At 46.0% G+C, this 24781-nt stretch overlaps 1 protein-coding gene across 1 annotated transcript; it reads right to left on the bottom strand.

The window, feature by feature from the left end:
- Positions 1-65: 65 nt before the first annotated feature.
- Nelfa (negative elongation factor complex member A) lies at positions 66-24142 on the bottom strand. Its single transcript, NM_001008339.1, has 11 exons — positions 23874-24142; positions 12994-13165; positions 11954-12115; positions 5203-5292; positions 3777-3907; positions 3620-3689; positions 3094-3182; positions 2239-2350; positions 1152-1423; positions 904-1003; positions 66-790 (listed from the first exon to the last, which is right to left on the bottom strand). Exons 1-11 carry the CDS (start codon positions 24081-24083, stop codon positions 606-608), a joined length of 1593 nt encoding a protein of 530 aa, NP_001008340.1. The 5' UTR covers positions 24084-24142; the 3' UTR covers positions 66-605.
- Positions 24143-24781: the final 639 nt, after the last annotated feature.

The following is a 24781-nucleotide window of genomic DNA, read 5'->3' as shown; positions in this document are numbered from 1 at the left end:
CATATAGGGAAGGGTTTGGTCTCAGAGCAGGGAGTCAAGCCAGCCTTAAACACAGTTCTGTGGGCTTTCTTTAGAAAAACTAAACTTTAATGCTCAGGTCATTTTACAATGAAAATAGGAACTCAGACACAGGTTTGAAAAGTTTACAACTGTACAAAAGACATACAAATCCCTGGTAGGTAGTGGCATCAAGGCTGGTCATAGCCGCCCTCACACCCTAGACTGCCAGGTGTCACCTTTGGTCCCCTCAACCTCATGAGGAAGGGCATGCACAAGCAGAGAAAAAGAAAGCCCTCTTAGCCAGTACTATTTTAAGAAGAAGTAAAAAAGGTAAAAGTCTAACAGGCACTAAAATTATGAAGTAAATTTTGGTTTGCATTCAAAGCATAATATTGAATCCAAAAAAAGTATCTTAATCACACAAAAAACTAACTCATTACAATATAAAAAAATAAGCCTAAACTCCCCAGAGAACTGGCTGGGGCCCCAGAGCCTGTGGACAGCAGTGCTAGGTGGAACACATCCTTCCGGTATCTGCTCAGGAAACAGCAGAACCAGCAGAATTTGTCCTCTGGTGCGATGACGGTCAGCAGCAGAGACCGCACTTAGGACACATTGGTCATAGGCTTGTACTTCTTGAAGCGCGTCCACTGGCCTGTGGCATAGTTCATCTCGAACACCGTGTCCACTAGCATGGTGGTACTGCCCTGGCCGTCTGCCTTGGGCAGGTCCTCTGTGTGCTCGCTGAGCTTGATCTGGATCACATCCCCTTGCTCCGGGCATGGGTTTTCTGTAGGGAGAGGGACTGCTGGGCAGGTGTCTAGGGCCAAGGAACCCATTCCCCAATCCATGGGGCGGGGGGCGGGGTGGGGACACCTCCCAAGCCTAGGAGCACAGACGCACCTCGAGAGCCAGCCATGAAGCCCAGGATGAGGGCCTTCTCTGGCCGAGTGACCTTGTTTGCTGTCTTGAACATCTCCTGGGCAGCAAACATCTGTTCTCTCTGTGAAGGGAAGATGTGGGTGTCTGGGCTGCTGAGGCCCTACCCTCTACCACTGGCCCTGCTATACTCATCCCATAACCCCAGGGTTGCAAAAATGGCAAAGCTGTGCTACCCACTTAATGGCCTTGGGCCCTGCCTGGGGACCTACCGTGAGGGACAGGTTCTTCTTAGGTTGCTGCTGAACAGGGGCCGGGGCCTGGGTCTGTGGGGCCACCATGGCCACTGGGGGTGTCTGAGCAGTGGGAGTGACAGCTGGGGGAGCAGTAGGTGTCAGAGGTGAGGCAGGTGCTGCAGGTGTTGGGGTCGCTGGACTCAGGCCACTGTTATACATAGGTGCCCTTTGTTTAAACTGTGTTGGCAGTGTGGGACTTGGGGCGCTGGGTTCCTCAGGTGGCCGGCTGGCTTCCCGGGAGGGTGGAGCTGCAGGCAAAGCAGGTTTATTAAGAGCTGTCCAGGAAAGCGAGTCTTCATTCCTAATCTACTCATCCCAGACTGGCCCCCAGGCTGCCTGCCCCAGACACCATTTTCTGGAGAGGCAACAGGCTCAGCTCCAATCCCTTGCCCCAACAACTACCCCATATCCTCCTCCTGTCTTCTCCCATCACTGCTGCCCTTCACAGACAGGGAAGGAGTCCCGTGCACTACCCAGCAAAGCAAAGCTCATGTCCTCTGGCATTTCTAGACCCAGGGATTAGGTTGTCTAGGGCTCTGGTTAGCCCTTGGCCTATGACAGACATGTACTGGTACTGGTTTACAGGACCCTGGAAAGCAGCTTCCCCAAGCCTCAGCAAGGCTGCTGATCCTTACATGTCATGAAGAAAACTGACCGCCAACGTACAAAGCTGAGCCCAGTGGAGCCAACCCCTGAACTCTCGTGACCGACCTCTGCCCCTGAATCATCCCTCTGCAGTGTGCCTCATCTGGGAAGAGAAAACCCTTGGCTTCCACCATCCTCCCACCTACCACCCCAAGAGCAGGGTGCCAAAGTCTTGGCCTTTACTTTTTCATTCAAATCAGGACTTCTGGCTTATTTCTCGGCCAGGAGCTCTCCCTGCTCCCTGGGACCAAAAGACAATGGGACAGGTGCCTTAATGCAGAACCCTGTGTGAGCAAGGCTGCTACTTCCTGGGTGGCTTTGCTAGGCTCAGTCCAGGTGTCAAAGTGACCCTGTGACCCCAGGGCAAGTGCTTCTGTGGGCTGAAGGAAAACTGGTTAGAACACTGCCTGGTACTCACCTGGGGGAGTCTCAGAGCTGGGGATGTAGGATGAGGCAGGTACCACACTGGGTGTAGAGGGCAGGTAACTTGTGGAGGGCAGTGTTGGCTCACTGTTCAGAGACCCAAGTTTCTGGAAGGCAGAGACCATAGTTTCTCCAGGCAGTCAGTATACCTTCCTGGGAGTAGCCTGGACACTTTCAGTCAGCCATTGCCCATCAACAGAGCAAGAATGCAAATACTGCTGTCTCAGGGCAGGGACAGTGGCTTCTCTAGCCCATAAGCCCCTGATTTTAGTGATGCTGGACTTTTAACTTAAGCCATGGCCACCACCCTATGCTCTCAAACTGACATCTAGGGGAAAAAGCTTAGCAACGAAAAGGGTACTGCAAAGACAGTGGGCTCAGAGACCGTACCATGAAACGGCCACACTGCCTCCACACACAACCTGTGCAACTGTCTCCACACCCACCTCCACAGTCAGACCCTGGGAAAGAGCCGCTCTGCTGAAACACCCTTCCCACATGCATGCAGCTCCTGGTCTTCAGAGCAGGTGGGCGGCAAACAGGAACCATATGCACCGGACAGTGAGGCGCATGATATAACAGTGGTATGGACACCCCCAGGCAGTAATCCTAGTATGAGGAAGGTGTTTGTGCCAAACACGAGACTGGTGCCCAAGTCAGGCTCTGGCTCCCTCTGCCACTAACACACACATGCTCGCACATGCGCACACACCTGCATATATGTATGCACACACTTTTACAGAACATATCAGTATCAATCAGGACACAAGGGAGCACATTATTTTGGCTCTGTCAGCAGCTAGAAATGGTATAGAGCATGCCCACGGCTGCACTGCATGGAAAGTCCTACCTGTGTGGACACCAGGCCAGCAGCATAGTCAGGGGTGGCATTTTCAACAACCGTCTCTTCCTTGGTGGGCTTTTCTACCACTTCTGTGTCTGCCGATAAATGAAGAGAGCTGGTTAGTGGCTCTCTGACCCAGCCCCAGTTCAGAAGTCACAAGTGTTCTCTGTGAAAGCCAAATGTAAAATGGCATTGTGCACTTGGGTATCAGGGCAAAGAAATGATTCCTTGGATGGTGTTAAATGTAATCCTAGCAGTTGGAAAGCTTCAAGCTTGAGGCCAGGATGAACTACAGTGTACAGACCGTGTCTCAAGAAGCCACACCTCCCACTAAAAAAGAAAAAAAACCCCTGGGAAAAGTCCCATTACCATTGTGCTAAGATGGTGAGATAAGACACAGGCAGACTAGACCGGGAAGAGAAAGCACAAAGAAACCTCAAAGGACCCAGACACTATACTGGCAGAAACAACTACAGCACACTAGGCTGCAGTGTTGTCAGACCTCCCTCCAGATCTTCAATGCTTCACACACCTAAAGTCTTCCTCCTCCTCTTTGCCTCTCGGCCAGCACCAACTGTATTCAGCTCAGAAATATCCAGCAGCTGCCAAAATAAACACATGCCACACTTAATTACAGAGCAAAGAATCAACACTTGGCCTTGACAGGATTGTGAGAAGGGATGGCCCACCTTCACACCCCTTTCTTTCTGCAGTGGCGTCCTTGAAGGTGGTATTGGAGTGCGGTTCCCAGAAGGGCTGAAGACACTGGGTGTGGTGGGACTTCTGAAGGGGGCTTGCTTCGGGATGCCTTTGAGAGGGGCTACAGAAAAGACACTAAAAGTCAGTAATAATGTTTTATGGGGACTCAGCAGCCTCTTGAGTACAGGCTGAGCAAGGCTGTCTCTGAGAAACCCCACAGAAAGTCTCCTACCACATTTTGGACTTTGCACATTTCATCCTGTGGTAAAAAGAACTCAAGGGCTAGAGCAATGGCTCAGTGTTTCAGAGCACTGGCTGTTCTTCCAGAGGACCCAGGTTCAATTCACAGCACCATTAGCTCCAGTCCCAGGACACACAGAGACACGACACACAGACACACAGACACACACACAGAGGCTCTCTGTCAGTATCACTGTGGTGAAGGGACATGAGTTCAGAGCCTACAAACCTAATGATATCCTCAAGGGTCTGTTGGGAAGACCCAGACTTGACGTTTTGAAGGTGCATCTCATTTCCTTTCTGAGAAGAGGAAAGTAATCGACGATAACAACCCTCGGGGACAACCGAGCCCTCTAGACCTTGTGGTACAGAACTTCCCTGGTATCAAACTGCCCAGAGAGTGACGGATAACACCCCAGACTGACATTTTTGCTCAGAACAAAGGCAAATACCTTGAGCTAGGTGACCTCACAGCATCAAGTCCCTCAGAACAGTGACACTCCACTTTTCTTTCTGTCCCCCAAGGAGGGCCACCCAATGTCCTTTCTCAGGGGCAAGGGAAGCAAGGTGGAGCCTACTCTACAGCAGCAGGCCACAAAAGGAAGAAGCATGCCCTGCAGTAATGGCAGAACGGTCAGCCATCCCAAGACTCCACTCGAGATGTGCCAGCTCTGTGGTTACGGCACTTGGTATTCCACGATGCCAAATGAGTGGGAGGACTGGCAAGGCTTCCCTTCATCTACAGCTGTCTCGCCCACTGGGTCCTGAGCACAGTGTTAGAGGAGTCCTCTCTTGTCCTTGACACACTGCTAAGTGTCCATAAACACAGCACATGCTTCAAGAGCCAAACTACTGTGTGACCTTGGAAACTTGGAAACAACTTGGAAACTTGGGCACGTGCCACCTGCTACAACTGTTACACCCAAGAGGGTAGCTACAGATGACAGAGAGGCTACAGCCTGCTTCCCACCCCACTGCTCTGACACTGGCTCACCACATAAAGCCTCCTTCCTTTCCCCAGGCCTTGATGTCCTCACCTATCCACTACAGAGCCAGTGGGCCTCAGCTCTTAGGACCAAGGTCCAAGTGATTTTCCTGGTGAGGAAAAATCTTACCTTTCAGGCCAACCCTCCTGCCTGGCAACAACAACAGCCCCGCCTGAGACTCGAGCCTTACTTGTAGTGTCCATCTTTCGGAGCAGCCCCCGGCCCTTGGCGTGGAATGGGACCCCAGCACTCCTCTTCAGCTGCTGGGCTGTCTCGGTAGCTATGAGAATAAAAGCCACAAGGTCAAGGTCATTTACAGCCTCTCAGCCCATAAAGCAACTATAACAAAGCGACTTTAAAAACACTCAAGGTAACTCCTTTATATGACCCAGCAGGAATGCACCCAGATATGTTGAATTTTATAGTTGATACTTCCTTTAAAAAAACAAACAAACCCAAAACAAAACAAACAGAAAGGAAGGACTGTTTCCTGGTATTTGTTTTTATAAATCACTGCCTATATAATTTAATATTAAAATAAGAAATAAGTAGAAATTTTTTTCTGCTTTGTAATTGGCAGAGTCTCTATGTAGTCTTTTTTAAATTATTATTATTTCAATCATTGTTCCCGAGGCAGCAAGATGGACAGAATGGAGACAGGAGAAAGGGGGCAATTGCTCATGCATGGCTTCTGCGTCTGCCACGTCTCGTCGAGGTGCTAGACGCTTCTGAAAACTACTGACTGGGCAACAGCTGGCTAAAGACACTGATCTCCACTACATCTCCTCCAAAAGGGTTAGCACTGTGGCTAGAGTCCAGTCCACTGAGGCCTTCTCGCCTTTCCTTTGTTCTGGTAACCAAAGTTGTCTTGGGACAGAAAACCTGAAGCCAACACAGGGCTAAGTCCGTCTCCTGGGTTGCCCCTGACTTGACTGTTTTGTTATGTCAGATCATGAGTTCTCAGACTCCTGCTCAGCTCTGCTCCCTTCCCTCAGGAGCTCTGTGGTGATGGGGGAACTAATACCACAGCTACTATCGCAGGTTTTCTCTTTTTGTGTTCCTTATTAAAAAATACTAAATTCCCCTCTAACCTGTATGCATTGGCATTCTAAAGTCACAACCTAATCCAAGCAAACACCACCGAGGGTAGTGATGGGCATTCAAGATAGCAACAAGGGAGACCTTTCCCTCAGCACAGAGTGAACGGCAACTATGTTAAAGAGTGCAACATTGAAATGAGATGACTGCAGTTATGTCAGAACTGAATACCAACAATACAGCCCACCGCATGTGGTCCGCTCGCTACCCCCTGTTCACTGAGGAGCTCGGCAAAGGCTTTCTGTGTCGGGAAACTTCCACATAAGTGGCTCCAGAATCCACTGTCATAGACAGCCACCTGTTGTGCCCCAGGGAACCAGGCACCTGACGTGCTGGTATCTTTCAGGCCCCACAACTGTATTTACAGCAGGCTCAGGCCAAGATTCTCCTCATACAGTTACACATAAATATAAGAAACTAGAGATTTTCCTGAAGTGGCTCACAAAAGCTGGGGGCAGGATTAGCCTGAGTCCATCAGCAGTGCTACCGACTTCCCGACGGCTGGGCTAGGGCAACTGAGTAGAGACCTTCCCGGGCAGCTCAGTGGGCCTGAGCTCCACAGAGCTACCAGACAGCACAGCCCCCAGTCCGCAGAGCCATCCTGCTGAAGGCTCTTCGTTAGACTCCTCAAACAGGGTACTTGCTGGCCTATGATCCCAGCACTCAGGAGGCTGAGGCAGGAGGAGGGAGCAGCCTAGGCTACACAGCGAGACTGTTTTCCGAAAGATGATAACGACGACAACAAAAAAGGGCTATTTACAAATACTAGTAAATGTTAACTGCAAAGTCAAAATAGGTTTATGGAAATCAGTCTTTAATTTTTAAAATCTTTTTCATGAGTTGGTTTTTTTGTTTGTACTGATTGTATTGCCAAGACAAGGTCTACACTGTCCAGGCTGATATTAGGCCAGTTTGTGTTCACGTGATCGATCGTTCTGTCTCAGCAGCTGGAGAGGCTGTGAGCTAAGTACAAGTACACCTGGCTTCAGACCCACGCTGTAATGGGATTTGGCTAAAGGACACTTTCCCGCCCTGACTCCAGCAAGGAAGAGCCTTCTGCACAAACTTTCATGAGACATGATTTGGGAAAGCATTTAATCAAACATCCAACATCGTAGAATAGAGACCAGGTGAGGATACAAGCAGCAGCCTCATACCAGCATCCATTGTGAGGGACCCATACCCTGCCTGACTGGCACAGACTGTATCTGTGAGGGAGATTACAGGGACCATGTCTGAAAACCCTGAGGTCTCTAAACAGTAGTGGTTAACACAGAAACCTCTGACTGACCTTTTGAGAAAACAAGCTAGTCTTTTTTAAAATAAAAATATCTGAAAACTACAGAGAGACTATCTTGTGTATTATAGGGAAGCCTCTTTTGTCAATAAAAAACCTATGGCCTATAGGAAAAGTGTACAAAGTGGGGCATCCGGTAGGCAGAAAGAAGTCTCAGAGAGAGCCAGGCATGGGCAGATGGAGGAGAACAGAGACCATGAAGGAGCTGAGCAGAGGTAAATGGGAAATTAAATTATGAGCTAGTCAGAGTACAAGCCGAAGCTTATAGCCAAGGTGTTTGTGAATATAATTGAGTCTCAGAGTTGTTACTCTAGGAGCCTGGGGCTGGCAGGAGAGCATGCATTTAACACACAGTGCTCAGGTAGGCATGGAGTCTGAATCTTATATTCAGTTATTAGATGGAGTCTGGGGGGAACTGAGGAGAATAAGTGGCCCTGGAGCCTGCAGTCTATCTTGGACCAACAGCTAGCCCGGGACAGGAATTTCACCACCCCAGCAATGGTAGGGGTCCCTCATCCAGAGAGCAGGGAGCAGGAACGCAAAGGTGCAGAACAAAGTCCTTGGACAAACCCCGAGGGCTTAGGGCTGGGCTGGCTCCACCCTCCCAGAATGGGGGAAGGCACAGCAGGGGTTTGCGTGAGTATGCGCTGCCCACACAGAAGCTCGGGGCGGTGGCAGCACAAACACGGAATCTGGTTTTTCTGTTCCCTATCAGCCGCGCAGTGTCCTGCTAAACAACAGGGAGACAAAGAACACACAAAAGGAATCTGAGCGCACCAGAACTTCAGAGAAGGTTAAAAATTATGTTTTAAGACTAAAAGGGAAGGACACTGGATTTAAACTCCACATATACATATAATTTAAAATTGATAAATATGAGAGGCACAGTGACACAGAGGGTTTCTAATTTACTTGTTCTTTTAAATGGTTCAAAAAACAAAAACAAAAAAGAAATACACGTAACTGAAACTGACATAGTACTTATTATGACTATTATTGCATTACTAATCCCCATTTTTGCCTTAATAATATTGACTTTCTATATCTTCTTAGAGAAAAAAGCATTATACAAAAATTTTGAAAATCTTATAAATCAGAGTAAGGAAAATGTTAAAATAAAATATTAGAGATTAAGGAAATTAGAGAAGTGGAATTTGAAATTACAAAAACATTTTTTAAAATTTATAAATCAGACTAAAGAAAAGGCTAAGATATCAGAGATAAAAATTAAAGAGGAAGAGAAAATTAAGGCAGACTTTGAGAAAGAAGAAGCTGATGGAGACTCAGATGCTGATGGAGACAAGAGCAGAGGTTGGAAAATTCTTCGAATCAACATAGGGAATCTTCCGAGGAATCCAATCTAGAATTTACCATAACATCAAAAAAGGCAGTTCCAGATGAAAGAAATCCACAAAGGCTTAAAGAATTAAACTAGCAGCCCAAGACAACGTAATATATTGAGACTCCAGAGTCTACGTAGTGATGCTACCTTGGAACACTGGCTTACAATAACTTCATAGACTTTGGAGAACTAAGCTGTGTATGTGCTGATCCACACACCCTGCTGGTGCATATCCAGAATCCTGATGGGCCTTGGAGTCTGCAAAAGAGGACTCTGAGATTGCAATCATTAGAAGCTATGACAATTATGGAGATATAAATTGAGACTAACTGTGCTCCAGTATTTGTCTCTAGTCAAATGAAGGACGCATGTTGGGGATATACCACTAAGGACAGGCAGCTGTGCAGAGATCTAATCACGCTTTGAAGGAAACGCCTTTATGGATGGAAACTGATGGTGCTTTGGCATACCTATACATTGGAATATAACAATTTTTTTTTAAGACAGTATGACATGAAATCTGTTACAGATATAACTTACAATCCTACAGATCAAGCAAATTATGGAGCAATCTAACAATAAAGTTTCAGGGAGATGCTCACAGATCAGAAGGAGGATTAAAAAAAAAAATCTCCCAGGGATAAAGCACTGGAGTTTAGAAAGGACTGCTGAATTAGGTCGGCTTATAGAAGTCCCAATTTCTGAACAGCAAAAAGGAAATATGCTGTCCTGGGAAGATCTTGCATTTATTCCAATAGGAAAAGAAAAGCTACGTCTTCCATCTAAACTGTTGGAAATCAGAATTGACAGGGGGAGACCCCTGAAGATCTTGGTTGCAGACAGAAAGATCAACAAGACCAACAAGGCAGATAATGTATGATCTCTGCAGGGAGACCTCTGAGACTGGCTGAGACACGAATAAATCTTGCTGGCTAGAGTCCTATATTTACATGCCATTCTTTCATATGACACGGATGAAAAATTAATATTGCAGTTTGGTTATATATTCCAAACTAACTTACAAAGAGTCTTTCACCTGCTCAAAGAACAAAGAATCATCTTTGTACACTGTAACTTCTAGACATATGTAATTGCTGAAATGTATATTATCTGTGAGCGTTTCCGTTTGCAGACAAAAGCATCAGATAACAAGACGACCAGTAGCACAGATGACCCAGCCTCAGGCTGCCTCAACTGTGCCCTTCCAGGACAGCTTCAAAGAGAGCAGCCCACACCCTTTCGCCAGCGTTACACTGTTCCAGTCAGAGCTGCAGTTAGGCCTTGAACTTCTCAATACAGCAGATGCTACAGCTAGCTTTCCTAAGACTCACCTAAGACTCTCCTAAGTTTTGGGGGAGAGAGAAGGCTCAAAAGGAAAGTGGAACCCTATATCCTCAGGAAACTGCTTCAGGAGGACGACAGCCCTATTCCCAAGAGGTGGATGGTTTAGGGGTTGGTTACAATGTTAATGGTTCTGGTCAGGGAAGAGACAAACAGAGATACTGGATTCAGGGGTTTCTTTCTCTTACTTTTTCTTGTCTCTATCCTTTCTTTCCTGTCTAGTGTTGGGGGGAAGAGGGAAGAAAGAAATAAAAAGAAAAAGTGGGAATAATGGATGGATTATTGAATCTACTTTTAGGCCAAAGAATATTGATAAGCCAAAAATCTTATACAATGGTATTGATTTTTGTATATTGATACATATTAAGGTTATATTTGTTTACCCTATGTATACCGATACAGATTTAGTATAATATTTTGCTACAACACACTAAGGTACTTTACCTATGCAATTCATTTTTAAATGCAATGTTAAGTTCTAGTGCTTAAAACCTGGTCTAAGAAACTGTTTAAAATAATTAGAAATGCAAGTTAACAGTCAATCAAACATATGGTCTTGTGGGTACTACTTCAGTTATTTACAAAATTAGGTTTATTCGGAGGCAGATGTTCTCAAGGTTAATCAGTAACAGCTAGAAAGAAACAATTCAGACATACTATAGATAGATGATCTTCAAATACCTCAGAGACCCACAGAACACAACATTAAAGATGCTTATTAATTTAAGCCTTTGATAATGAGACAGGTCTGCTCCTGGCAGTGCCCCTACTGGGCTTCACAGCAGACGATGCGCACTGGACAGAGTTCTTAAGGAGTTTGTGTCACATGGGGCTTCATGCTGACAGAATGCTGTCCAAACTGGACAGATGGGTCGCAGGGAAGTCAACTGCTGAGGCTTGCCTAGACAAGGGAAGCAGTCCTTTATAGTTCCCGCCTCACAAAAAGGCCTGTCAGATATTCTGGGCTAGAGGCTACAGATGATGCTCCTAGGACTCAGAGGCACTTGGGGGGCTGTCCAGACAGTCAACTGGACAGTGTTATAGCTGTGGAAGCCACTGGCCTGCACTCCCTGCACATTCAGGGAGTACTTGCTCCCTCTGGTCTCTGACAGAGTTGAAGACTAGATAGATGTTTATAGATGTTTTAAGGTTTATGCAAGTTATGGTATGGGAATGATTTAGGTACAGAATTCTAAACTCACCAGAATAGGATAGACGGTAGAGTACTTTATCCAAAGTTGCCAAATATGTATGGACTGGACTTTATAAATGTAAATTCTTTTTTTTTTTTTGGTTCTTTTTTTCGGAGCTGGGGACCGAACCCAGGGCCTTGCGCTTCCTAGGCAAGTGCTCTACCACTGAGCTAAATCCCCAACCCCATAAATGTAAATTCTTACCTGATAGTTTTTCATATTTGTTACTATTGTATGCAGTCTATTGATGTAAAAGAAAGTCTTTTATTGGACTAAAGGGGGGAATTATAGAGAATATGTTGTGTATTATATAGAAGATCAACTTGTCAATAAAAACTCTATGGCTTATAGAAAAGGGAGACTAGAAGATGGGACAGCTGGTAGGCAGAAAGGATTCTGGGAGAGAGCCAGGTACATGGAGATCTGCCTGGTAGCATGGGGGAGGACAGAAGCATGTGATTCGGGAAGAAGTAACCAGTCATGTGGCAAAACTTAGGTCAGAATAAATGGGATATTGAAGTATGAGCTAGTCGGAGAACGAGTCAAAGCTTATGACCAAGGTGTTTGTAAATATATTTTGAGTCTCAGAGTCTTCATTGAAGGGAAACTGTGCATTTAACAGAAAACACCACAGAGAAAAGAGCAGGGCTGTTGGAACTCAGGCACTCACATTTCTGTAGCAGTTCTGCCCGCAGTGTGGCACTCTTAGGTTTCCGCTTCAGCTGAAAATGTTTCACTGGCGGGGTGAGGGGACCAGCAAGGGTGGTCAGGGCATTCTTGTTCAGGTACTGGCACTCCAACGGTAGCATGGCCGATGCCTCGCACTCACTCACTGTGGAGAGCCAGAGAGTGTTAAAGGAAGTAGCTCTTACCACCAGGGACGCAGGTTGCTGCCCCAACAGCTCACATGTAGACAACTCCATGATGGCTTTCTCCACACAGCAACATGGAGAGCAGCCTCAACACCAAGAGGAACAAGTGTGTGGCATCTTAGCCTTCCCCTTTGACGTCAGAGCCCTGGCAGGTCTCTCCTGACACTTGTCAGCGGCAGCCTTATAAAGACACCCATATGTGCTTCCTGGTTTGATGTGGTCACCAAGAGGCTGGAGCCTGAAAAACTCCAAGGAGTTGCCCCAATCAGACATAGAACTGAGGGAAGCAGAATAAAGAGAAGCGAGTGCCTCATCCTCCTGCTGCCAAGGAACCAGCCACCCCAGCAGAGGGATGCACATGTGCAGACCAATGCTCCCAGTCTGCAACTCCAAATCAACAAAACCTCAAAATGTCCTAGGGCCTCACAAGGAGCCCTGTAGGAATGTGTGACCTCAAGCCTCCAACCCCATCCTTCTGAGAAAGGCCCAGATTCCTACTCTCAGCTCTCCAAAACCACAGTTTTCACCTCACAGTCTAGAAACTAACTTGTTGGTATTTTTTTGTGAGTATCTACTTTAGGACAGAGAATGTTTTAGAAATATAACCTGAGGAACTTATGGGGAGACAGCAACAGCCAAGTAAATCATGGATGAGTCATACAAGTGCAGACACAGCACATGCAGTGGGGACAGGGTTGTGGTAAGTCAGACTGAAGCATGTGGGTAAGGATAGCTATTGTCTAAGGAACAAGGCACACTACAGCAACAGTGTAAAGACAACACAATTCTAAAACTAGAGCCCCTGCTTCCTACTACAAAATAAAGTTTGGCTTCTTACCTTTTTCTCTAAGTTCTCCTAAGATGTCTTGAACATTGGGGTTCTGTTCCTCAAGGTCCAGATTCAAGGAGCCTGTGTCAGGGAAGGACTTCAGAATGTCAGCAACCATGAGGACCCAGGGATCTGAGTCCAGAGTGGCCAGCTGGATGATATCCATCAGAGCGCCCTTCATCTGCCGAGAGAGAAGACACCAAGTATATGCTACCAGCCCCACTTGGCCTCCTGGAACAGTGATGGTGAAAATGTCCCCTGCTGTGAATCTACCCACTTACATATTGTGGCCTCTGGGTGGCCTGTGGCCCTATGATAACCCTCAGGGCCCACAGCTCTACCCGGACTTTGCTTTCTCCATCTATCCTGGCTGAATCCAAGGCCCATCCGCTTCCCCGATCTGCCACATTTGTTAGGCTGTGATGGCCATTACCCAGGGTCTCCCGTGGCTTTCCAGACTGTGCGTATGCTTCCTAACTCCATCTGGTGGGCAGATAAAACAAAACTAGGGTTGCCCTGCCTATACTCACAGAATATGTACTGTCAATGGGGGCTCTTCTGGTAAACAGAATTGGGCTCAGGTTCAGCAACTGGGAGCACCAAAGCAGGTGGGTGACCCATCATTTCTTTGGTACAAAGAAGGGACGGGGGCAAGAGCTTGCACCATGCATAACTGCCCCTGCTAGGAATGTAAGTATGTGAAGATACAGTGTGCATAGGAGAAACCCAGAAAGCTGAGCATGTGGAATGACACATGCAGCGTATGAGCTGTGGGCACCTCTAGCAGAGTCAGAGAAGGGCCAGGAAGAGTCCCTGATGCAGCCTATGTGAGCGCTTGCGGCTGAAGACAAGAGTGGTTTGACCTCTGTCACCCACAGGTAAGAATGCCACCCGGTGTGAGCTGCCTTGCTACAGCAGCTGTGGCGATCTGAGTAAGAATGGCTCCCATAGGGGTTGGGGATTTAGCTCAGCGGTAGAGCACTTGCCTAGCAAGCGCAAGGCCCTGGGTTCGGTCCCTAGCTCCGGAAAAAAAAGAAAAAAAAAAAAAAAAAGAATGGCTCCCATAGGCTGACGCTTGAATGCTTGGTCCTCAGTAGAACTGTCCGGGAAGGATTAGGAGGGTGGTCTTGTTGGGAGGTGTGCAGCATGGTGTGATGGCTTTGAAGAAGCCTTTTGTAAATAGTCATCTATTTTACCTAATTCTTATCTGAGGTTTATGTGGTGGCTTTGCTGAAGGATTCACAGAGCCTTTGTAACTTAAAAGTCTCCTTGGGGTTGGGGATTTAGCTCAGTGGTAGAGCGCTTGCCTAGGAAGCGCAAGGCCCTGGGTTCGGTCCCCAGCTCCGAAAAAAAGAAAAAGGAAAAAAAAAAAAAAAAAAAAGTCTCCTTATGGCTGAGAGTTCCTTAAGCAATGGTTCCTTCATACTCCTAGATCAGATAAGAGCTTTGAGTACACGGAAATTGATTTGCTAAAAATGCCTTTTGTGTAATAGAGGTTCTGTAAAGCTGGTTCCTAATTCAGTCCTTCAGAGGCTGATCTCCTGGCTGCTGAGAAGCCTGAATTCATCTGTCTCTGTCTCAACCTGTCCTGTATAACAAAACAGAGGGGTGTCACTAGGGGTGGGCTTTGAGGTTTCAAATGCCTTGTGCCTCACTGTCTCTATGACTGTAATTTGCAGGTCAGATGTGAGCTCTCAACTACTCACTTCTCCAGCACCCTCCTGCCTGCCTGCCTGCAGCTACACTCCAAACCATGATGATCATGGACTAACCTTTTAAAACTGTATAAACAAGTCCTAAATTAAATGCCTTCCTTTGCAAGTTACCTGTGTGGAGACACTGACTAAGACAGTAGCCCTGGAAAGGCAACTTACCAAGAGAAAAAACAGATAATATTCTCTAAAACAAATGGCACTAAAATATAGGGTTAAAAATAGAAAGAACACATTTGAATTATTTATGTGCCCTCCAAATGTGTGTTTTGAAGTATGTCTTTAAATTGCTGTAGACTGAGCTGCTTCGAAACAACAGACACGGGCCAAGCACAGCACACACGCCATGCAGGCAGATCTCTTGGTAGAGTTTGAGGCCAGCCAGAGTTGCACAGTGAGACCTTGTTTCAAAAACAAATATACACTTCTCAGGCCTAAGAGTTGGGAAATGGGAAGCCAAGAGCTAGCCACTTTGGTGTAACGGGGCTTTCTGACTTACCCAAACACATCCCATGGTCCTATGGGGACACAATCCCATTTTGCTTCTTAGTCTCTCAGTATGCTGCTAAGTGGGTTAACCTGCTGAATCAGTGTGTGAACCAACCTGGGAGACAGACACTAGACAACAGTTCACACACGATGGTACTCCTGATGGGTGGCATGCCTTACTCTGTATGAAGGTGTGTCTCTGTATTTTCAATTGTGGTACTGTCGTTTCGATGCCCCATCACCAGGTTTTCGACTTATAAATGTTTGCCTTTCCTCACCTGCTTAAAGGCAAAGAGAGGTACCAGGTGCGGTCTTGCTGCTGATTGACTGTAACAGAGATCTGAGCGCCAATAGCTGGGGCAGGAAGTATGAGGGTGGAGCTTCCAAGCAGAGAGGAATGCAGGGGAGGAAGGCAGACATAGCAGAATCAGAAGTGGACACGAAGGAAAGGAACAGACACAGACTGAAGTAAAGCAGCAAGGGGAAAAACTAGCCACTTGGTGGGTCGCAGGCTGGAATAGTCAGGTAAAGCTTACTCGGTAGTGTCGAGGGCTGTCAGCCCTTCAAACCCATGAGTCTCACATGTGTGGATTCAATTGCAAAGACTCTAAGGAAAGGGTGCTCACTAACTGTGGGCATGCTTTTACTTGACACTATTCCCAACGCAGTACAATTATACTAGGTCATGGATGTTGTAAAGATGATTTAAGTACACAGGTTACACACAGGCCCTGAATATCCTGGGCTCAAACTGGCCCCCATATGGAGCGATCACTGGACTGTAATGGCAGCCCAAGTCAACACAGCCATTTGCACACCAAATAAAACCATAACAAAACCTACTTTGGACCATACTCACTGTGCTTACCACAGGCACAGACGAATGGCCCTCTGTGGGCACCACCTTGAAAGGTACACGGAAGACAAACATCCTACCCTGCATTAAGCTGCAGTCAAGGCCGGGTATATCATCCACCACACCCGGGAGGGACTAAAGTGTGTGTCTCATGTGAACCTGACACAAGCTAGAGTACTCTGAGAGAACCTCAACTGAGGAAATGGCTCCAAAAGATAGAGCTCTAAGGCATTTTGTAGGGAAGACCTGCACTGTACACATCGTATCACAAGGCTATGTAGGCGTGCCCTGTATTTTCAGTTGTTAATTGCTGTGCTGGCAGAGCCAGGTGCTGGCCAGATTTTGGTATTGCCATAGCAGGGCCATTACCTGCTATCTAGACGTAAATGCTTGTCCTTCCTCACCTGACCAAAAGATGATTCTCTGAGATCATCATGTTAAAGATCAAGCTGCCATCAGAAGGTCAAGTAGCACTCAAAGCCAAAAGGCGATACAGAAAGATGGATTAGGCATTGTCCTACTGCTGACTGGCTCAAACGAGTAAGTAAGAAGTGTGGCTTTTGCAGAATAAAAAACTGGAGGCTGGAGCTGATGCAGAAAATATTTATCTATTAAAAAAAAAAAAGGAAAACACTATAGCAGAAGGCACCTGGACCCCATATAGTTTCATTTTCGTTTTCATCATGGAGCTAATTACAACATGTCAATAATGATTTTCTATGCCCTAAGAAAGATCAGAATAAAGAAGGGAAGAGAAACTCCTTGTCCTCCTCAGAAGTCACAGGATCAGACTTAGATAAGGAGAGCATTGAAAGCCTAGTAGACACTGGGGCAGATATAACAACAATTTCACAAGATTCTTGAAATCCAACCTGGCTACTTTGAAAAGTATCTATGTATCTCCTGGAGATTGGGACATTGTCTCAGATAACACAACAAAGTCTAAAACGGATTGAATGTATAGGTCCATGTGCGGCAGATAGAGCCATGAACTTAGGAAAGAGGTTTATTATAACAGTGGGAAACACAGATCAACATTTCTTCAACTTGAGGTACAAGCTGTACAACGGGAGATGCTAACGATGACGGTATTGAGAAATGATACAGAGAGCCGTTACAGACTACCCAGGCTGTGCACAGGCAGGCCACAGCAGGTGCTGGCTCTCCAAAGTTACAAGGAAAGCCACTGCTGACAGAGTCCCAGTTGCCCTGCCATTAAAATGGCTAACTACCAAGCCTATTTGAGTAGAGCACTGATCCTTAAATAAGGAAAAGCCACAGGCCCTAGGTCCAAGAGCATCTGGAGACTCAACATATGGAAGATTCCATCAGCGCTTGGAATTCTCCTATATTTATCAATAAAAAGAAATCTGAAGAATAGAGGCTGTTACCTGAATAAGATCTATCAATAAGGTAATTGAGTCTATGGGTTTCTTACAACCTGGAGTCCCCTTAACTTCTTTGTTACCCAAAGCATGGCCTATTAAGTGATTGATTTAAAAAAAAATTGCTTTTTCTCAATATCCCTGCAACAACAGGATAAAGAAAAGTTTGCTTTCATTGTGCTCACATTTAACAATGAGCAGCTGGAGAGTTCTGCCACAAGGAATGTTAAACAGCCCCACCTTGTGTCGGTATTTTGTACAACAGCTATTAAAAATAATTTGCAAACAAGTTTCCTCTGCCTCTATAATTTATCATTGTATGGATGATATCTTGTTGGCCGATTCCAATCCACACACCGTAGGGGAAAATGTTTGTTGAAATAAAAAGACTCTCGCTTTGCTGGAGCTTACAAAGAGGAGACTCTATCAATTATCTAGGATATAAGAAAATCTAACCACAGAAAGTACAGATCCAAACAGATCAGTTACAAATTCTTTTTAATGATTTTCAAAAAATGCTGGGAGATATTAATTGGCTATGGCCCACCATTGGGTTAACTACTCAAGGGTTAAGTCATTTATCTCAAACCTTAGAAGCTAATTTGGGCTTAAAAGTCCAAGAAAATTATCAGCTGAGGCTGAAAGAGAATTGGCTCTGGTAGAAGAGAGATTACAGGATGCATATGTGGGTCATATGGACCCCAAGCTTGGTTATATTTTAGGCAAAGGACTTTTTAATCATTCTCTCACAGGAATTCTTATGCAGAAAGACAAGGATATCTTAGAATGGATACTTTTAGCACATACAGAGTAAAAAATTAAAGCTCTGCTGTGGTGGATTGGATGCAGTTAGCACATGGGAAGTGGCACGGTTAGATATGACCTTGTTGGGGTAGGTGTGGCTTTGCTGGAGGAAGTTAATTACTGTGGGGGTGGGTTTTAAGATCTTATGCAAAAGGTCTACCCAGTGTGGCAGTGTCTTCTTTTGTCCGGCTTCAGATCAAGATGTAGAACTCTCAGCTTCTCCTCCGGCACCATGGCTGCCTGGATGCTGCCATGCTTCCGGCCATGATGACAATGGACTGAACCTCTGAAATTCTAAGCCAGCCCCAATTAAATGTTGTCCTTTATGTGAGTTGACTTGCTCATGGTGTCTTTTGACAGTAAAACCCTAACTAAGGCACCTATATAAAAAAGGTTTCTGATTTAACTGTGAAAAGAAGAGTAATGCTTTGTCAATTATCAGGCGCAGACACAGCAGAGATTACAGTGCCTTATGCTTATGCCAGAATACCTTCACTATAATAATCAATGAAGACTGCAAAGAGCCTGCAACTAATTTCTGGGGGAAAATTAACAAATAACCCCCCCCCCAAATGACTTCAGTTTATAAAAGGAACTAGTAGAATTCTACAGGTGAAACAGATGTGAAAAGATCTAATGGCACTTTAAAGGAGAAGCTCACAAAACAGAAGGGGACATGGGCTCTCCCAGAGATAGGTTACACAATTCTTTACTAACTTTAATTCTTTTTTTTTTTTTTTTGGTTCTTTTTTTTTTTTTTTTTTTTCCGGAGCTGGGGACCGAACCCAGGGCCTTGCGCTTCCTAGGCAAGCGCTCTACCACTGAGCTAAATCCTCAACCCCACTAACTTTAATTCTTAAGACATCAGTGAGATAGGTAGCACAGCTGCTGAAAACACTGGATTCAAGAAAGGACTGTTGAATGAGTTCACTCAGAATGGAAGTCAAGAAATGTGTTGCACTGGGAAAGAGGCTACATTTTATTTCTATAGGAAACAAAATGCTGTGGATTCCTTCACAGTTAAGGAAAGTCAGATTTCACCATGAGAAATTTTGGCTGCTGACATGGAAGGTCCAAGTAAGAGACCCAGAGAAGCAACAAAGCGGATAATGTGAATGCTGATCCCTCTACACAGGGGCAGCTCAGAGACTGAAGAGACCTGGATGTCTCCAGTAGCCTGGTCCTCAGGACTTCATAATACAGCCCTCCTTTCACATGGCATAGATGGCGATTTATAGCACTTTATGACAGCTTGGTTAGGGTCTACTGCTGTGAAGAGACAGTGTGACCAAGGCAACTCTTAAAAAGGACAACATTTAATTGGGGCTGGCTTACAGGTTTAGAGGCTCAGTCCATTATCATCAAGGATGGGGAATGGTGCAGGAGGAGCTGAGGGGTCTACATTTTTTCAGAAAGAAAACAGAAGACTGGCTTCCAGATGAGGGTCTTAAAGCCCATGCCTATAGTGACACATTTACATCAACAGGGCCGCATTTCCTAATAGTGTCACTCCCTGAGCCATGCATATACAAAGCAGCACAGCAGCCCAGACAGACTTACAGACGTCTTTCACCTGCTTAGGCACAGAGCAGAGAATCATTATCTGACTTGTGCACTCCATACTGTGTTAATAGAAAAATGTATATACAGTGTTACTTTCATAAGCTATGTGCTTTCAGAGCAAAACCACCAGGCACCAGAAGTTAAAGTGGCCCAGCGAGACTCACCCTGGAGGACGCTGACAGAGGCTGAATTGCTGAGACATCTATCTGTCCCAGCATCCTGCCCGGTTCTGCTATTTCCTCAAGATTCATATCCAGGACTACGTCAAAGTGGCTAGCCCTGGATGGCACAGCCTAACACACTGCTTCAGCCAGGACGTTAGCCAAGCCCTGTACTTTTCTAGTCCCAGATGAACCCCAGAACCTGAACAGCAGATCAAACGGCCTGCTCTCCCAGGACTTGGCCAGCATCCCTATTTTTTGGGGTTGTCAAATATGTGGTTGCCCCAGACGGCAAGAAGCAATCTAAAGAACACGACCCTCATTCCCAGGAGGTGGGGCAGGTGATTACTAGTTGTCCAGTGGTTTATGGGGGTGAAAGGAAAAAGAAGAGTGGATTATTTTAACTCCTTCTAAACTAAAAAGGCAACAGTAAGTCTCAAGTATTTTAGATTTTTTTAGCTACCACATGCTGTATATATGATTCAAATCTTGTAGATAGGGTTTATGTGCATAAACTTCAGCATGCAACTCATTTAAAAATGTAAGGTCCCAGTCTTCCAAAAACTACTTGGTCTACACTGCCTGAAAATTTAAAAATTGCAAGTCAGTAGTCAGTAAACTATAAATAATCAAACTCTTTGATGCATTCAGAACTATACTTATAGTCATGTGAGGTACTGGTGTAATTTCATGCATAAGCCTTATGAAGCCTCCTGTTACATTTTCAAAACAATCAACTAGAAACAAGCAAAGTGTGTTTATTTAGATATACTTTAGAGAGACAGATGGTCCTCCAACACTTGAGAGATCTGCAGAATATAACATTTTAGAAGTTTTAATAAAAAGGGCTTTTGGTGACAGAGAGACACATCAGCTCCTGGCAGAGCCCCTAATCTCCTCCTCTGAAGATGATGGGCATAGAAGAAACTCTACCTAGAGCTTACTTCAAATGAAACAAAGATAACCATTAGCTATTTGCCCTTTATCTCTACTGCTGACAGCACACATCTAAATGGTGGACAAGCAGGATACATAGGAGTTGATTGTCCTGCCTTGCCTAGACAAAGTGGAGTACCCCAATATACTATTATACACAGATATCTGTGTCTTTATTATTGAAACCCAAGTGGGACCCCTCCCCCCCCCGCAGCCTCACAATAATAAATAAAGTGAAACAATTTATATGAACTTTTTTTAAAAAAAAAAGGCCTAAGGACAAAACATTAGCACAATCTGAGCTCTCTACCTGCTGTTCAGTGAGAAGGTAACCGTAACAATGACAGCATTCCTATGATAGGAACTCAAAATGCTCAAAGCAACAGCTGGGAAGGAGAACAGGCAAATCCAGGACACTATAGTAGGGAGGTCAACAGTACAAGTAGACAGTGAGCATAAGGTAAAACAAAAAGGAACCAACAGACCCTGATTACACCGAAACAGTTACAGGCTGCTCTCAGCACAGGTGCTCTTCAATCCTTACTTAGAGTATTTCTATATACCATTAGCAAAAAAAAAAAAAAAAAGACATGTATGAATATAGGATAACCACAGAACTTAACAGTTCTAACTCCCCAAACCTCTAGGTTAAGTGTAGGCATAATGTTATTGTGCACTATGTCGATATTATCCATGTATTATTCAAATGCTAATTTCTATGCCCCCCCCACATTGGTTGTAATTCTTATTCTAAGAATCTCCTTCCTCGATGTTGTATAAACATTGCTCCCCATTTGTTCTCTGATTTGTCAATAAAAGCTGATCAGCAAATGACCGAGTAGGAGAAGGGAGGGAAGGGAAAAGAGAGAGAGGAAGTGGGAAGTTGCTATGGGGAGTCCAGGAGGCTTCATGAGATCAGACCTGGAGCCCAGAGAACCAGATTAGTACTAAAATGCAAGTATCTCAGGGATTTTGGCTAGGGGGTAGCCAGATTAGTTTAGAAGATTAAAATGGAGTAATACTGCTCAGTTGTTGTGCCCTTAGAACTGATTAAATAAATGGGAGCTAGCTGAGTTAAGAGGAAAACTGCAACAAACACTTACTAAAAAGCAACTAATAATGGAGACTATTTTATTTACACAATGAGTTGAGGACATGGCTCAGTTGATAGAGTGTTTCCCAAGTCAAGTCTGAAGATCTAAGTTCAGATCTCCATATTCATATAAAAAGCCTTCTCAGTCGGTACATACAATGCTAGAGATTGAGATGGGGCATGCTGGTTAGCTCCAGAGTCAATGAAAATGTCTCACAACGAAAGAGCAGCTGAGGAGTTGGGGATTTAGCTCAGTGGTAGAGCGCTTGCCTAGGAAGCGCAAGGCCCTGGGTTCGGTCCCCAGCTCCGAAAAAAAGAACCAAAAAATAAATAAATAAATAAATAAATAAAGAGCAGCTGAGGTAGACACCTAAGCCGGACCCTGGCCTCACAGATACTTGCAGAGATGTGTACACATAAATGAACATGTAAACACAAAAATGACACACACTAAGACACAGACTGACAGACAGGAGTGCCAGGGGCCAAGAAAAGCTGAAACTATTCCTGAAGATTAAGCAAAGGGTTTGCCCAGTACGTCACACATCAAAACACACTAACAATAAAGTGACAGTAAGTAGCTTGGCTGGTTATTGGCTGGTTATTAGCAAGACACACAAATGACAAAAGAGAGAGAGAGAGAGAGAGAGAGAGAGAGAGAGAGAGAGACAGACAGACAGACAGACAGACAGACAGACAGGGAGGCAGAAGCAACAGGACAGAAAAAGACTGTCAGGTGGTGCTGGACCATCACACAGCCATTTGTAAAACTGAACTCAGTTTCACAACCATCAGTCCCAGTCAATGGCAGACTGAAGAACGAGAGAGAGATAGTAAGTGCTGAGAGACCACAGGTGCCTCCCTCTCCCCTCAAAATTGGAGTACTTCCTGAACAAGGCCAAACAGCCACCTACCACAGGGAAAGAGAGGCTTGAAGAACGGAATCCCATAATGCAGAGTAAATTAAACTCTGTCTGCAATAACTTGGATGAATCTGTTCCAGGTGCCTATCAACAGAAGACACACCCACACCACTTGGAGAATGAATATAACATGGTAAATTCAAAAAACAAACCAAACAAAAACAAACCAAAAAACTTCCTGCGGGAAAGAGAGAAGAAGGGAGGTGCTTTGGAGGGTCCAGCCTTGTTTTCTTGTGTGGAGGTAACGGGAGTGGGTCATTTAATTATCAGTATTTGTTAAACTGAATAAAGATGCAGTTCTGTGTACACGATATAGCGCTGCAACAAAAACAAATGATGTAAAAATGATATAATGATATAAAAATAATAACTGGAAGTGTTTAAAACTAAGGCACTTCGGTGTTTTTTGCTATGAGATGTGGTGGCCCAGACCTGCAATCCCAACCCTCCAGAGATTGAGGCTGGAGAACCCTAAGTTTGAGATCAACCTGGGCTACACAGTGGCACTCTATACACATTATCTGTGTATGTATTTGCAAAATATCGTATATGTTAGACAGACAGATACAATGTGGAACAAGAATGCACTGAAAAGAAGCCACAGAATAGAGATGAAGCCAAGTAGACTGATACTTGGTAAGGCAAAAGCAACAAAATTAAGGTCAGCAGTCACATGGAAAGTTGCACTGACAGTCCCGAACCAAAAGGAGCTTCGGAACTGCAGTGTCCAGCACTCCGGGAGGGGCCGGCCTGGTTGAGGGTTGTTGTGGCCATGGCCCCACGACCCCCGAACGCAGACAGCGTCCAGCGGCTGGAGGTACTAAGGTGTTGGGGCCGGGTGGGCAAGACCAACGGCGCGGACACGGAGCTGAGCGGGGCCGGCGGGAGAAGGGCAAGGTACGGCTCAGGTGCTGGCGGGAGGCAGGAGCGGTGCTCCGGCCGGAGAGAGGCTGGCCTGCGTCCTCACCTCATCCACCGTGCGGCGCGGAAGATGCAGCGTCCCGAGCAGCAGCTTGAGCTTCACAGCCGATGAGAGGCGGTGGAAGCAGAGGCGGATGTTATCGATGACCGCAGCGGTGAGCAGGGACGCGATGCTGGGTGGCGCCCACAGCTCGTCCGTGGCGCCCAGTTTGTTGTGCAGCCACAGGCCCGTGTCGCTCTCCCGCATGGAAGCCATCTTGGCGGCGGCAGCGCGCGTCGGCCGGCATCTTACGCGGACGCCTACGTGTCCCCAGCGAGGACCCCCAACATGGCGGCACCCGTTGGCGTGGGGCGGGGCCTCGAGTGACAGACAAATACAATTGCAAATGGCCCCGCCTTCTGGAGGCTACGAGCCGAGGCGCAAGAACGGGAGTGAGCGATGAGTCTCCGCGAAAAGGACTGTGGGTTTCCGTAACGCATGATGGCGGCACCCACTAGGGCGCCGGGCAATGACGTAGCCCGACATTGTGTTGTGTCGCATCCGTGTGCCCTAGAGATGCATCGCCCAGAGTGAGGTGCGACTGTTCGGTTTCCCGGTATGCTGCCCAGTGGATAAAGGTCTGAAGAGGGTACTAACCACGTTCTCCACAAGCCTGATGCTCTTCCCCTTGTCCAGCAGACAATGCTGCCTCGGGTCCGCGCACAGGTCCGTTCCGAGTGTGAGATGCCTGCGGTTTAATCATCAGGAGAACTGCAAAGTAGTTCGAAGTACAGTCCTTCAAAGGCTGATACTCTGCGTCTGCTGAGAAGCCTAAATTCACCCTGTAGTGTATCTTTATCAGAACACTTGACAATGTAGACAATGTCTGTCCTTCGAACTCACTCTGTAGAGCAAGCTGGCCTCAAATTCAGAGATCCACCTACCTCTGTCTCCCAACTACTAGGATTAAAGCC

The sequence above is a fragment of the Rattus norvegicus genome, chromosome 14 (genome assembly GCF_036323735.1).
Source record: "Rattus norvegicus strain BN/NHsdMcwi chromosome 14, GRCr8, whole genome shotgun sequence".
NCBI lineage: Eukaryota > Metazoa > Chordata > Mammalia > Rodentia > Muridae > Rattus > Rattus norvegicus.
The sequence above is the reverse complement of the archived record's forward strand: the minus strand, read 5'-3'. Positions and strand labels throughout refer to the sequence as shown.

Bases quoted from the DNA above. Each gene is read 5' to 3' on its own strand.
- Nelfa (NM_001008339.1), bottom strand. From the start codon at position 24,083: ATGGCTTCCATGCGGGAGAGCGACACGGGCCTGTGGCTGCACAACAAA. The intron at 3,690-3,776 runs GTGGGCCATCCC...TTATTTTGGCAG, and splicing joins AGAAAGAAAGGGGTGTGAAG to CTGCTGGATATTTCTGAGCT. The intron at 2,351-3,093 runs GTAGGACTTTCC...TCTGCCTTCCAG, and splicing joins CTGGCCTGGTGTCCACACAG to AAACTTGGGTCTCTGAACAG.